Here is a 14,449-nt window from a genome sequence, read left to right as displayed (position 1 = left end):
CATGGCAGACGCCTGAATGCTTCTGAAACGGATGTGCCTGAAGTCCTTTCCAGAGGTTCGTAGACATTGTTTTTGCGTCATAGTCCCCTTAGTGTTGAGTTTTGTGGCGTTACGTTTTGATTCTTGAATGTGAATTTAGAAGAGTGGACTGTAAACGGGTCAGGAAGATCTGCGGGCGCCACCATGGTAGCTGCTGGAAGAAGCCTGGGGCCAGGAGCGCCGCCGAGCGGGGAAGCGTGGTTGCTGGGTCTCATGGTGAACACCTGACTCGGGGCCGGGGGCGGAGAAAGGAGGAGCCGGAAACCCGGAATTTAGAAGTTTCTCTGCTCTAGTTTTCCTGTGCTTTCTGCAGGCAGACGACCGCTCCAGACCCGGCTTCAGTCCCCGCCGAGCTTCGCCTCCAGGACCCGCAGGATGGCGAGAGTCTGGGTCTGCGTGGGAGGTGCCGTCTTCTTTCTCTCCTGTCTGGTTTTGCACTGGCGCTTCAGTGACCCTCTGGTGAATAGCGGGGATGAGGCTGTCGGTTGTAGGGGACGCCAAGGGGTGCAGCCCCAGAGGCACCAAACCTGCTCCTGGGGCTCAGCTACTGGCCCTTCGCCTTCTCTTTTAGTGCTAAAAAGTATGCGTGTCGGGGAGGTGGCGCGGCGCGGCGCGGCGGTTGAGAGCTCTTGCACAGGACTAGGGATCGATTCCCACCACCAACATGACTGCTTACTCCCCCCACTGTCACTCCAGATCCAGGGGACCTGATGCCCTTTCTGGCCTTTGTGAGAGCAAGGTGCACATAAACTATCTCGGGCTCACACAATATGTCTAAATAAAAATAAACATATCCTTTTAAAAATACATGTACATTCTGGATTTTCCCCCCAGCTCTTACTACACTCTAAAGTAATTTGTAGACCTTTTATTGTGGTTGTTATGATATTTAGACATCAAAATCTGTTTATCCGGAATTACCTTCTGGCTGTCAAGGCAAGCTGTAAAGATAAGAGAAACACACACCTATACTGTTTTGGTTTTTAACCTGGAAGGCAAACTGAATCTGAGGTTTATTTTATTTTATTTGAGGTTTCAAGGACAATTGCTTTTTACGTACCCTGGAGAACGGAGGATTCTCTTTTCCGGCTGGATTTGGGTTGGCCCAAGTATTCGGAGTACTTCACTGGTTCGACCTTTTCTGTTGCGGTTGACTCCCTCAACGGGTTAGTGTATGTAGCCCAAGTAAGTGGAATGAATATTTATTCTATGCGAGCCCGTGAGATCAGAGGACACCTTTTGGGTTGATTCTCTCCTACGAAGGGGTTCTGGGATGGAACTCGGGTTGTCAGGCTTGCTCAGAGAACATTCCTATCTTCTTAGCCATCTCCCCAGCTAGATTCAGTTTGATCACTACAGAAAAGAAAGAAGAACATTCAACCTGAACATAAAAACAAGAACTGTAAGGGAAGAAATGATTTACCACCCTTGATGGCCAATTGCATTTATTTTTATATTTATTATATTTATATTATGCTGATTGTGCAACAATCTTGAGTTGGCTTCAAGCACACACTTTTGATTTGTATGTGATGCATGTTATTGTTAAGTTTTGAAGTTAGCTTTTCACACATTACTAGGTTTCTCAGTTATCCTTCAATTTTGATTTCTCTCTGACAAACGTTAAAGATTAGCATTCCTCTTAAGTGATTCTAAGCAGTTATTTTTGTATGCCTTCAGAGAGGGGATAACATCCCCAAGGTATTAGTGTTCACAGAGGATGGATATTTCCTTCGATCCTGGAATTATACAGTTGACACACCCCATGGTATATTTGTCTCCGGCACACCATATGAACAGTCCGTCTGGATCACAGACGTAGGAAGTGGTATGTGTAGCCTTGTTTATTCAGTTGCTTTTCTAGGTGGAATTCAGATCTTTGCCTGTGTTCTTGCTTGTACATTTTAAGGCTAGCATTGCTGAATCTAATCATACTTTCTTTAATATTTCACAAAATCATTTGTTATACCATATTCCTGTTGAATCAAGGGATTCAATGATGCTGTAATCATGATCTTTTAAGCTTGTCAAGGAACTGTGGGGGGGGGGCGTAGGGTGGGGGGAGGTGTAGGCCAAAGTGTCATTCCTCAGGGCCATCAACCTTGTCTTTTGAAACAAGATTGCTCACTGGCCTGGAACTCACAAGCGGTCTGGGGTACCCTGGCCAGTGAGCCCCGGCAGCTTCCTTTCTCCCCTGTCTCAATGCTGATTACACACATACTAGTGGGGTTTTAGTTTTTTCTTTTTCTTTTTTTTTTTTTTTTTTTTTCATATGTGGGTTCTAGGTATGGAACCCAGGTCCTTGTGCTTGAGTGACAGGCATTTTCCTGGTAAACTGAACGATCTCTCCCTCGCCCTGCCCCCCTCCCAGTTCAGGATCTTTCCTTCTTCGACCCTTCAGTTGCTCTTCTCAGACTAACCCTAACCTGCTCTGTAAAGCCAAATCAGATATCAGGATTTTAAAGGAAATCCGTGGCCTCTTAACTCCCATTTATACCAGTTGTCTTTTGAGAGGATGAAGGGACAAGAACCCGCAATTTGCTGCCTAGAGAGAAAAGATTCGCAGAAACTGGTAATAATAGTTCTGAAATTCCATTGCCTTAAGCATGTCTGAAACCTTCCTACGTCCCATGTCTTTAGTAGGCAGTGCTGAAGCACAGTAGACCCTAGCTTCACAGCTGCAGGGGACCTTCTCGGAGGCTGCGCTCCACCTATGCTGCTGGTGTGTCCTAGCAACACCAGAGCCAGTTCCTACTGCCTGGACAGCCAGCCGGAGTGGGGTCAGCAGGGAGGGTGTTGCTAGTGTCTTTTGGTCTGCTTATGTCCCTGGCTTGAAGGGCATCCTGCTTCCCCAGCGTTTGATAATCCACATAACACTCTATAGAACCAGTAAGATCTGGGTTTCTGTGAGGACAGCTCTTGTCACTCTCGTTCACAGGGTGCAGACGCTCCCTGGGCTCCAGGTAGTGAGCAGGTCCGTTAGTGAGCGGCCCATTAGCCAGCGGGCGCTCTGTCCGTTTAGTCTTTGTTTTGGGAGGTAAACGTTGGTCTGGCCGCTCAAGACTGGCAGCCGCAGCCTGTCCCTTCTGCCCCTTTCTTGAGTCTTCAGAAAGCATCGCTTTTCCTCTCTCTTCCTCTCATCTCCTTTTTCCTCCTTTAGGATGCTTGTCAAAGCTGGGGCGTGCATCTCTGGACCCTCACATCCCGTTCTGCCATGTGGCTGCATACAAGCTGCATGGCTCCCTCAGTTCCTCTTCTTCACTGCTGCTAGATTTACATCTTGGCTTCCCTGGAGTTCTTCATTTAAGTCCTAGTAAAACTGGCCTTGAACTTAAGAGTAGACCGAGGAGCAGGAGAGATGCGCAGTGGATTAGAACTCTTGTTCTTTCAGGGGACCTGGTGCAGTTCCCAGCACCCACACCGCAGCTCACAGCCATCTGTAACTCCACCCTCATCTGTCCTCTCTAGGCACTGTACACATACATACATACAGGCAAACACTCACCTACAGAAAATAAAGTAAAATAAACTATTTATATAAAACCTCTTAGAAGTATATCTGAGTTTATGCAGTACTGTAGTGAGATTTGACCGTTTTCTCCTCTTTCCCCAGAAGTCACTTGAAAGACCCTTAATTTCAATGTATTCTGATCATGTCATCCTCTAAAAAGAAGGAAAGCTCCCCTGGCTCCCAGAAGTCAATGCGGCTCAGATGGTCTCATTCTTTCCATTGTGTCCTGTTTTCCACCCTCACAGCCGAGAAACTCTTTTTATGCTCTTCCTATTTTCCAAATAAATGGATTTCTTCAAATGAAGATTTGGCTGCAAGTCAACCACTTAAAAAATTTTTAAGTACCCTGCCTTTCCAAGTCTTCAGAAACTTTGAGCTGTGCTTTCTCTGATATGTCGTGCTCTCCGTGGCTAAAAACTTCAGCCCAAGCATTCAGTGCAGTGGTCAGGTGGTTCTCCGGCAGACTGGTAATGTGGGCTCGCTCACTTGCCATCTGGAAGCTGGGTGCGTCAGAATAGTAGTCATGGGTGCCTGTCGGTTACTTCCGCCTCCTGTGCCTTTCTTTACCCAGGCCTCTGCCAAGCTGCAGCATGCCTCCCTTACTTACTCTTACTTACTTTATTGTTTAACTTGTGTGGTCCTTTTAGCACCAAAATGATTTTTCTCTCAAGAAGTGATCAATTTTGAATTTGTTTCTGCTAGGAGAAAATGTATGTTTTTTGTTTTTTTGTTTTTTTTTGTTTTGTTTTTAAATCGTTGAGTTGTTATATAGAGAATTTTTTTTTGTTGACTTCTGAAAATTTAAAACCTGTACATGGATGACTGAAATAACAGCTTTGACTGTAAGTTGCTTGTTTTTTAGTTCCTTCTGGATTTATTTTGCAAGCAGTGTGTTTTAAGAGAGAAACATGCACAAATCGTTCTGAGCTTTCTGTGCAATGAGCCAGTGTTTTTGCTGTAGTCCTTTGTGGTTGCAGTCTCCTGAATTTGGAGTGATCAGGTACTAACCCATCGGCAGGTTTGCTCAGACCTTAGGAAGGGCTGCTTGCTGTCACCTGTTGCGTTCACGTGTGCAAGTCCCTCGGCTTCTGCAGCCATTCCAGCCTTGTGACAGATTTGCCTTTGGCTTATAAAAGAAGATGTGCACATTGTGCAATGCTTCTAACGCGTGTTTGTCCATCTCCACAGGATCCTATGGTCACACGGTTAAGAAGTATAATTCCCTGGGTGATCTTGTTCAAGTCTTGGGTACCCCAGGCAAGAAAGGCACAGGCTTGAACCCACTGCAGTTTGACAACCCTGCAGAGTTATATGTAGACGACACGGGAGAGATTTACATCGTGGATGGAGACGGGGGATTGAATAACAGACTAGTCAAACTGTCCCAAGGTAAGTCTTCAACTTGCTATGATCATAAGGGATATTATTTTATAACAGAATCTGATTTGTTTGCTGCTTGTCATAATGTCGCCATATTGCACATGAAGTTCTGTAAAAGGCTCAGTACGAGGAAAGCAGATGGGTGGGATTGCCAGCAGCAGATGATTCTCTCATGGGCCTGCATGTCCACCGCGGCCAGGAAAACAGATGGGTGGGATTGCCAGCAGCAAATGATTCTCTTCTGGGCCTGCATGTCCACCGTGGCCAGGAGACCCTCCCAGGGACTGGAGGTGGTGTGAGAATTTAAAGGACTTCTGAGGCTTTCTTGTCCTGCATACACTGGGGAAGCCAGGAAGCTGGATCCCTGCCAGGCTTCCTGCAGCTGTGGCAGGGGGACTTTTCCCTCTTTACCGTGTGTCCTCTTTGTGTGCCCGACTCTCCTATCTCCCTCTTACAAGGACTCAGGGTGATCTCGAGATCTCCAGCTTCATCACAGCCTTAAAACCCTGCAGCCAAAGGCACATTCCCAGGTGCAGTGTGTCAGGAGTGGACTAGTCTCTTCAGAGAAAGAGTTGAGTGCATAGCCTGCGACTCCTCCCAGAGACGAGAGGGAGACTATAGAAATCTAACAGAAGGCGTGATGGCACACATCTGTAATGGCACTCCAGACACTGAGGCAGGAGGATTGCTAAGAGTTTGAGGCCAGCCTGAACTACATAGTACAAGGCCAACCAGAACTACATAATGTAATTGTCTCAGGACAAGAAAAACAAATTTGAACAAAAGTGAACGTTTTGTACATAGGGAACTAGTTTGAAGCAACCAATGCAAGAGTTCTGAGCAGTGCTTTAAAAGAAGTCGGAACAGCTCAGGCAGAGATAATGGAGCAGTGGATTGTTGGAAGGAGCACATGGGCTAGACAGATCCAGTCAGGACTAGGAGATAATACTCAGGTCCTCAGTGTGTAGTACTTCTTTTGTAGTTTGCAAGACAAAATTAACGTGGAAATGCATAAGGCATTCTATGTGTTCACTGCTTGTATGTATTTACCATTTATAGATTTCATGATCCTCTGGCTGCGTGGAGAGAGCGGAGCAGGACCTGCGCAGTTCAACATACCTCACAGTGTCACACTTGACGCAGTCGGTCGGGTAAACACAGCCTCCTTGTGTTTGGAACAGCATGTCTGTGGGGGGGGGCGTGTCTTGGTGTGTGTGTCTGGGTGGGCGGACTTGAGTATTAGGAGGCGTTTCTATTTCATTTCTATTGCTGTGATAAACAAACAAACGTGATGGAAAGCCAGATAGGGAGAAAGCAGTCAAGGCAGGAACTTCAGAGTCTCTGCTGTCCAGTCAGCACAGAGAGGAATGAGTGAACAGGCAAACAGGCACACACACAGACACTTACATAGGCCCGTGCTGCTTTGCTCACACGCATACATTATATACAGCTCAGCACCCCCTGTCTAGGGAATGATGCCAACCCACATAAGCTGGGGGTTCCCATGTCTGTTAAAGCAGCCAAGACAGTCCCCTTCAGACGTTATCACAGGCCAACCTGCTGTAGACTTGGCTTGTTGAGTGCTCTGTCCCCCGGCCGTCCTAGGTTATATCAAGTGATGGTTAAAGCGAGCCACAGTAGGTGCATCTAGGCAATTTCTCCAGAGCTGGCTGTGCACACTTGCTCTCAAAATGTGTGGGCTCTATTCTGAGGAAGTTCTCCAAATACTTAGAAAATAGCAAATTAGATAAGTCTGTACTCTTTCAGGGACAAAAGGGACAGGTAATGAATCCAAAACCGGAAAAGAACTTTGCCTTCTGCTAGGAAAACTGTACTGTAAATGTTTGAACTGTCTCTAGTTCACAAGGGGGAGAAGGCGGCCCTGATGGCAGTGGGCAGATGAGTGCTAGAGGCTTATCCTGAAGGTTTGAGAGAAGCCCTCTCTGTAAACTCCTGCCCTCTCTCTCCCTTCGTGGGGCAGCCATGCCCCTACCAGGGAATGGAACTGTCTCCCTGCTTCCCTGCATCAGCTTCTGCCCCCCACCTCCAGCTTTGCTGCTTCTTGGCATCCTGGGGTTACCTTCCACCAAGCACGTCTCCATGAGCCGTGCTTCAGCTGTCTACCTGTTTCCTCTGATAGCTGTTCTCTGCCGCACAGCCCCCGCTGTTGCATAGCTGCTCCTCTATAGATTGCGGCTTCTGGTGGGCACGGCTAGTCCTAAGGGGTCATACCTGTAGTATTAAGTAAATGTTTTGATGTGCAGTGCTGTGTCAGCCTGCCTTTATTGATGCAAACCCTATTAATAATTCCACTTGGCCAAGCAGGAGAGTTCTGACACAATCAAATTCATCATGATGAGGAAGGTTGTTAGGGGCCAGCAAGAGCTTCTGGAGGGACAGCCTGAGATTGCTGGGGGACCAACGACAGCCCTTTCTCTACATCCCTGTGGATCAGTGCCCAGCTGTCGGCTTCTCCATGCCGGGAGAGCACCCTGCTAGGGCCCTGCACCTGCTGTTTATGACATGGACTCATTCCATCACCGCCATAGCCTCTCACAGTTAAGGGCTTCCTGTTTCAGACAGACTTTCTTTTGATCCAATGTGCTCTGAGAAAGAAAGAAAATAATCTGGAATGTCCTTCAGTCCTGAGACGTGACTGTTCCTTCCTTGGTCATCTGTCTGAGGCAGTAATGCCCGATCCCTGAGCAAACCCATCTCTGATCAGGAGGAAGCTAGAGCTGTCCACCCTCTTGGGCACCAGCCTCTCACTGTCCCATGTCTGGGTCTGTTTGAGAAGCAGTCAGTGACTACCAAAATTAATACACACCAATGGAGATAAAGTCATGGTCTCCCTGGGCTACACAGACCCAGGAAATCCGAAGGATCTGCAAGGGGTGTGGCCTGTGCTGTGAGGTGAACTTATAATTGTATAACTCAGGGAGTTCCGTAAATGCTATTGAGAACAAACCTGAGCCTGTTTTATTACAGGAGTGTCTTAGTAACTCATTACAGTCTATAAAACCGATATCAAACCATTGTGCTTCTGTGTTCCTTTCACACCCAAGCTTCCTCCTCTTTGGTGACTGTGCTTTGACCCATCCCTGGAGTCCCAGGTAGAGGTTTAGAGACGGCACCAGGAGAGTAACAAGACTGCTTTTCTGTGTCTTGTGACCTGGCGTAGGAGCCAGCCGGCTCAGTTGTGCAGTGGTGCTAATGTGTGTTAGAGGGGTGGGTGAGTCTGCCCCGGTCAGTGTCTCTGGTCTGCTGCACAGAGGCGGAGGACTTGGGGTTTTAGGTACTTACATGTTTAATGTGGTTGATGGCCCTGTGGGCTGTGGGTGGAGAAAGACACACGGTAGACTGTCGCATTCACGTTTGTTGGTGCGTTTCAGACAAGGTGTTTAACCCTCCTGAGAATGGAGGCTAGTGATGCCATCTTTAGGGTCCTGTAAACACTAACGGAGGCAATGGTGTGGAGCTAATGAAATAGTCACGTTTCTTCTCGTGTCGTGCGACTCTCGCAGCTGACGTGATTTTGGTTTCACAGGTGTGGGTTGCCGACCGAGGAAATAAAAGACTCCAAGTATTTGATAAAGACACCGGAGAGTGGTTAGGAGCCTGGGACAGCTGTTTCACGGAGGAGGGGCCTTCGGCTGTTAGGTAATCGCTGCTGTTTGTTTGAAATGCTCGTTCTGGCTGGTTGTATGACTCCTTCTTCTAAAGGGGCAACTGAAAGTTTCAGGTGTTTGTTGTCAATTTTAAGCAGGAGTAACGGAAGGAAATAAGTTTCCAAAGAATAGCCCGAGGCTTTCTAGTCCTCTGGGAGATTTCCACTCACAGAAGGAGGCCCAAAGCTTGGGTCCACACTGTTGACCTCCCGAATTTCTTGTCCTCCATTCGCTATGCTGTGCTTGTTTTAATGCAGCTTCTCTGCTGTCCCAGACTTCCATGCAGTTTGAATTCGTAGAATCCTTCAGGCAGTGACAGCCTCTGCTGCTGTCAGCGTGCCCACCTGCAGAGGACACAAGCATTGAAAGAATGATCGTAATACTTGAATTCTCCTTCCTCCTAGGTTCACCCCGGACGGGAAGTACATGATTGTGGCCCAGCTGAACCTCAGTAGGCTCTCAGTTCTGACGGCCCCCCCATCTGGAGGCATCGGTGACTGTTCTGTGATCAGCAGCATCCAACTGGCAGATCAGGTTCTGCCCCATCTCGTAGAAGTCGACAAAAAGACCGGGGCCGTCTATGTAGCAGAAATTGGTGCAAAACAAGTGCAGAAATACGTCCCGTGGCACAGCCCTACTCCCACCGTTGGGGCTTAGGGCTTCCTCCTGGAGGAGCTGCAGGGAGCAGCGCAGAGCCCCAGAGTCATTGTGTTTAGTCACTGAGGCACAGGGCCGTTGGTACCTCTTCCACCAGAGAAGTGTGTTGGGATGTCATTGAGAACTGTGTCTTCTTGAGGTTCCTGGGACTTAGTTTTACAACTAAGAGTTTTTTGTTTCTTTTTTTCTTTTCCTTTTTGAGGGTCATGGATGTTGAACTCTGGGCCTCATGCACGCTGGGCTGCCGTCCTAGCACTGAGCTGCATCTTCGCGTAAGCAGCTTTTAAAGAAAGAAATGCAATCCCGAAATGGGGTTGTGAAGGGACACTGTGATTGCAGCCGAGTTACTTGCTCAGGCTGATTGACTCTCTGGGCTCCTAGGATAGTCTTTTGATTTCATGTGAAGATCTGGTCACTGCTGGTTGGTTTAACAACTGTAAAATGGCCTGTGAGAGATGCAGATGGGCGGGCTGTAGAGCAGTCTGGTGCATGCAGAGTGCTGCACCAGGCCAGAGCATGCTGGAGTGAGGAGCAGCATGGTCTGCCTGCAGTCCAGCAGGGACAGAGTGGGCATGGTGATGCAGGAGCAAGAGGACCATGACAGACGGGACGAGCCGTGCAGGGTGGATGTGTGGGAACTGCAGGCAGCGACAGCTTGGCCTCAGAGATGAGCGAGACAGAGTCAACAGTACCATCCAGGTAGAGAAGACCTAAGCCTTACAGACTTCCGTGAATTCTGAGGAAAACACAAAGCCAAAATTTTGCTCTTTTTTTTTCTTCTTCAAAATGCTTAATGGCACCCTTTACAAATAAGACGGCAACAGCCAGCACCTAAGCACTTTACTAAAATGGAGATTTAGCAATGGTATTTTAAGAGTTAGTGCCAACAATGAGTCCCTCTTCACTGTTGCCCATCCCATTTTTTAGAATGAACTCACTTTGCTACTAGCACTTACCTACCTCCAAGATATTTTAGGGGGTCAGAACCCTTCACACAGAAGTGTGCCAAGCGCTGTGAGGCGTACGCTGCATCTCCCTGCCTCTCTAGCCCACTCTTCCCTATCTGAATGCTGGCCTTCAGACGCAGACTCTGTGTTTTTCAGTCTGTTCTGGTTTATTCTAGGTGTCCATGGAAACGTTCCCTCTCAGGGTCTTTCGATCACCCATCCCCTTTGCTCCATCAGCATCCCCAGCTGTCCCAGTGTTACATGGTGATTGTGCAGCACACGGGATGCCTGAGCTGACTTCACTCCCCACCCCCTACAGCTGAAGGGCCTGAGCGGTTTTGGTGCTTGGGTCACATGCAGCTATCTCTGCAGCTTTACACAGTTGATACATTGTTAAAGACATACTTTTATTATTTTCAGTTATGTTCGTGTATGTATCTGTACTATGTGGGTGTGTGCACACCGGTATAGATGTCAATAGAGGCCAAAGACATTTGATCCTCCTGGAGCTGGAATTAGAGGCAGTTGTGAAACCAAACTCAATCCTCTGTAAGAGCAGAAAACGCTTGTAACTTCTGAGCCTTCTCGGCCCTAGGAGTCTGCATTTTGTTGTAGATATAAAACTTCTCAATGCCTTTGCTTCCTAGGGTTATTCTTGATAGAGGAGGAGGAAGTGTCCTAACAAGAAAGCCAAAGGCTGTGGTTGTCTCTCCTTCCGCTCTGATAAGAATGAATGACTTTAAGACGGAGTGTCTGTCAGTTGGAGAAAACTTGGTTACAATCTGGTAGCGACAAACCACTGTGCTGCCTTGTGACAAAGAAGTAACTGGTTTTGCTTCTTCTGGTTCTTAGAGGCTTTTGAGTTTGTTTTTTTTTTTTTTGTCACTACATATATTTATTAAGGAAATTATATGGGTTACTGCAAAAACACAGTACAAAAGATTGAAGTTTGACCCTTTTCTGCTCAGGACGTCCCTCTACTCCGAAGCTTCATCTTGTCCTGGCCTCTCTGAATGCGTTACCACGGTTAGTGTTTCTCCTCCTTCTGATCTTCCTTCTGTTCCCCAGTACCAGAACTTCCAGAATCTTCCTCTTCAGATGCCATCTTTTTATATGCCATTTCAAAGAGTTTCAATGATGCCTGCTGAAGTGAAGATGCTGCCTGTCTATGTTTTCTCCCGTCTCACTGTCCTTCTGAGCAAGGAGTTCTCTCATTTTGGAAATCTCTTTCTTTAGCTTGTTGCACTCATTAGCAGGTAACTGGTCCTTGAACTCTTCTGTCTTGGTTTCTGTGTCATGAATAATTTCTTCAGCCATATTCAACGGCTTCAACATGTTCCTTTTTTTTCAGTCTTGCTCAGCATACTTCTCTGCATTTTTAACCGTATTTTCAATGTCATGTTTGCTTAGTCCACCAGAAGACTGGACCACAATCTGTTGTTCACGACCCGTTCCTTTTTCTTTGGCAGAAACGTGTACAATACCATTGGCATCAGTGTCAAATGTAACTTCAATTTGTGGGACTCCCTGAGGGGCTGGTGATTTTATAGTTAATGCAACTGGGAATTCTAAAATTTTCATTCTTAGACTCACTAAATTAAATCAGACTCATGAAAATAAAATCCCTGAACTTACATGGGTGGATTGCTTTATTTTCAACTGCATACTCTCAGCAATAATCAAATAAAAATTTAGAAGTCAGAATTTATCAGCTGTATTTGTTTTTACAAAACCTATTACAAATGTGAAGTTTTTCAGACTAATGAGACCACTCAGGGCTTCCTCAAGGAAGATGCGGTTGGTACCTGAGTTACAGCCTTCACCCAGAAGAGGGCAGCAGAGTTCCGCGTATGGTAGGCATGGCTTGGACTTGCTGGGAAAGTGTAATGCCAGGCTTCCGCGTGCCTCTGAGTTTAAAATTGAAGCTGCAGTATCGAACACACTTGTGGTTTCCCTCTTGCCCAGCAGCACACTTATCTCCTGAGGAAGCTGGTGGTCACCTGACACACTTCTTGGAGATGAATATTTTTATGGCTTAATTGTCCTACATTTAAAGGGAAAATGTTTTAATTCAGTAATTTAAAAATAAAAGTAGTAAATAAAATAAAATAATAGTAGTAATTTAGACGAGCAGGCAGAAGGGAGTCATCCAGGCAAAGCTATAGTTGGACGGTGAGCAGCGTGGTGCTTGGGGACTCACGGAGTGAATCTGCTGAGTTCTTTTTGCTGACTGGATCTTTGAAGTGTATTGCTTGTCATTGCTGGTTGTTAACAAGTGTGGCCACACACCCTGACCTAGGGTGTGGTTACTTGGTATTTTAATATTAAGATGGCCCATAGAGGCATCCCACTTAGGGTTGAGTGTTCTGGGGTATCACAGAGTGCCATTAGGAATCATTTTATTGCTGTTTTTAGAACAAACAATAACATCGTCTCATTTCATTTCGATCACCTTCATATCTGTATATATTTTAGAATCTGCTACTGCATAGGTCTTCATACTGTCCCTCAAATAGCTTTTAATTTTAGCTGTCTCCCCAAATTTCCTGCCCCATCTCCTCCCGCATACCCATTTAATCCCTCCATTCTAGCCCCACCTTTTCAACCATCCACAACAATTATTTCCTTGTCCTAATGAGACCTATCTGCCACCCTAGTCCCTTACCCTACAACCATCCCCTGTGGTTCTATACCTCTGTGTTCTAACATTTAACAGCTATTATCCACATAGAAATAAATACATACCATATTTGTCTTTTTGTTACCTTTCTCAGAAAGATTTTTTTCTAGTTCCATCTATTTACCTGTGAAGTTTATGATTTCATTTAAAACGAAAAGCAGCTGAATAATACTTTATTATATAAATGTGCCACTTTTTTTTTTTAAACCTGTTCTTTTGTTCCCAATTTCTGGCTCTTCAGAACAAAGCAGCACTATAAACGTGGTCGAACAAGTGTCTCCGTGATAGGGTGGAGCATCCTTTGATTGCTATCCACAAGTGGTATAGCTGGATCTGGAGTAGATCAATTCCCATCTTCCTGAAGAACCGCCACACTGGTTTCCATAGTGACTGTACAAGTTCGCACTCCCCCCGGCAATGGACTAGTGTTCCCCCGACTCTACATCCTCACCAGATGCCAGTCTCTTCATACCCACAGCTGGTTCTTGAGCTCTGGAGGAGCAGCATCCATTGTCCCAGCAGAGTAAAGATGTCGCTTCAGTGATGCTGGGCCCTTGTCGCGGCTGGTTCTTCAGACCCCGCTTACAGGAACCACAGATTCTTACTCAGAACAGACACCCCTTAGCCCTGTCACCACACTTGTAAACAACGACAGCACTGACCATTTAGCCCCCTGTGGCTGTAAAGAAACTAGCGCATCTTAGGTGAGACATTTAAAGGACAGGTTAATTTGCATGGGTCGCTGCAGGTCAATGTCACAGACTTCTTCTCAATGTTTTACCTACTTTTCTGCTTTATTCCCAGGACAGAAAACGTTAGTGGCCTGCTCTGGTCTTAGTCTTAACTGGAGTTAGTGACTGCAGTTTATGACCTGAAAAGAAAATTTCTATTTAGTTTACATACAGGTGACCACAGCCACCAAACCTTAACGCGCGGTAGCATTTTCCTTCACAGCCAAGGAGCGTAAAATGTTGGATACTTATTATACTAAAATTCAACGTCTGTTTTACCTTAACTAATGGGACTTATGAGGTAAAGGTAAGATAAAAAACATTTAAAAGAAAGGAATATAGCAAGTTACAATCTATATTCATTTTGAATAAAAACCCTTCTTCCCAGGGGAGTGCACACTGGTGGAGTGAGGTGGGTCTGTAGGAGGCCAGGCCTAGGAAAGGGTGTGGACATCCCTTGGAGGCTCTTGGGGATGCCCTTCTCTGGGGGCACCAGCACACCAGCACAGGGAACCCCTCCTTCTTCAGGGGATACATGTGTGTGTCCGTATATGTGCAGGTAAGCTGTCCATGGTAAGGCGTGAGGCACACAGAGCAGAAAAACCCAGAAACTAGGGCAGACCCTAAGTCTCACGGACACATTCAAAAATCCATGAAAGGCCAAGAAGAGCGGTGTTAACCCCTAAACCCAGGGTGTGGCAGGCTGAGGCGGGAGGTTCAGGAGTTGGAGGTTAGCCGGATCTACATAGTGAGACAGTATGAATGAGACAGGACGGTTTAGGGACTCCAAAGCTGGAATTTAGATTCAGGTTAAGCTGGATTCTGATCTTGAGTCA

The 14,449-nt window shown here is 46.5% G+C and overlaps 1 protein-coding gene across 2 annotated transcripts; it reads left to right on the top strand.

Annotated features, from left to right (window-relative positions):
- The first annotated feature begins 299 nt into the window (after positions 1 to 299).
- Nhlrc3 (NHL repeat containing 3) lies at positions 300 to 11,836 on the top strand. Of its 2 annotated transcripts, none has more exons than XM_050138432.1 (7): positions 300 to 498; positions 1,072 to 1,224; positions 1,720 to 1,867; positions 4,739 to 4,939; positions 5,990 to 6,081; positions 8,478 to 8,590; positions 9,003 to 11,836. In XM_050138432.1, the coding sequence occupies exons 1-7, from the start codon at positions 415 to 417 to the stop codon at positions 9,253 to 9,255; spliced, it is 1,044 nt and encodes a 347-aa protein (XP_049994389.1). In that variant the 5' UTR covers positions 300 to 414; the 3' UTR covers positions 9,256 to 11,836. The 2 variants fall into 2 exon arrangements, with proteins under 2 accessions (XP_049994389.1, XP_049994390.1); XM_050138433.1 differs by lacking the exon at positions 300 to 498 and adding an exon at positions 648 to 778.
- Positions 11,837 to 14,449: the final 2,613 nt, after the last annotated feature.

This window comes from Alexandromys fortis, unplaced genomic scaffold (genome assembly GCF_014885135.2).
Source record: "Alexandromys fortis isolate MF-2015 unplaced genomic scaffold, M_Fortis_MF-2015_v1.1 scaffold_15, whole genome shotgun sequence".
In the NCBI taxonomy this organism is placed as follows: domain Eukaryota; kingdom Metazoa; phylum Chordata; class Mammalia; order Rodentia; family Cricetidae; genus Alexandromys; species Alexandromys fortis.
Note: the sequence above shows the minus strand (reverse complement) of the source record. Positions and strands in the feature narration are given on the sequence as shown.

What these genes read in the sequence shown, in the direction of transcription:
- Nhlrc3 (XM_050138432.1), top strand. Translation starts at nt 415, where the DNA reads ATGGCGAGAGTCTGGGTCTGCGTGGGAGGTGCCGTCTTCTTTCTCTCC. An exon ending in GATCACAGACGTAGGAAGTG is followed by an intron (nt 1,868 to 4,738) that starts GTATGTGTAGCC and finishes CCATCTCCACAG; the next exon opens with GATCCTATGGTCACACGGTT. An exon ending in ACTAGTCAAACTGTCCCAAG is followed by an intron (nt 4,940 to 5,989) that starts GTAAGTCTTCAA and finishes TACCATTTATAG; the next exon opens with ATTTCATGATCCTCTGGCTG.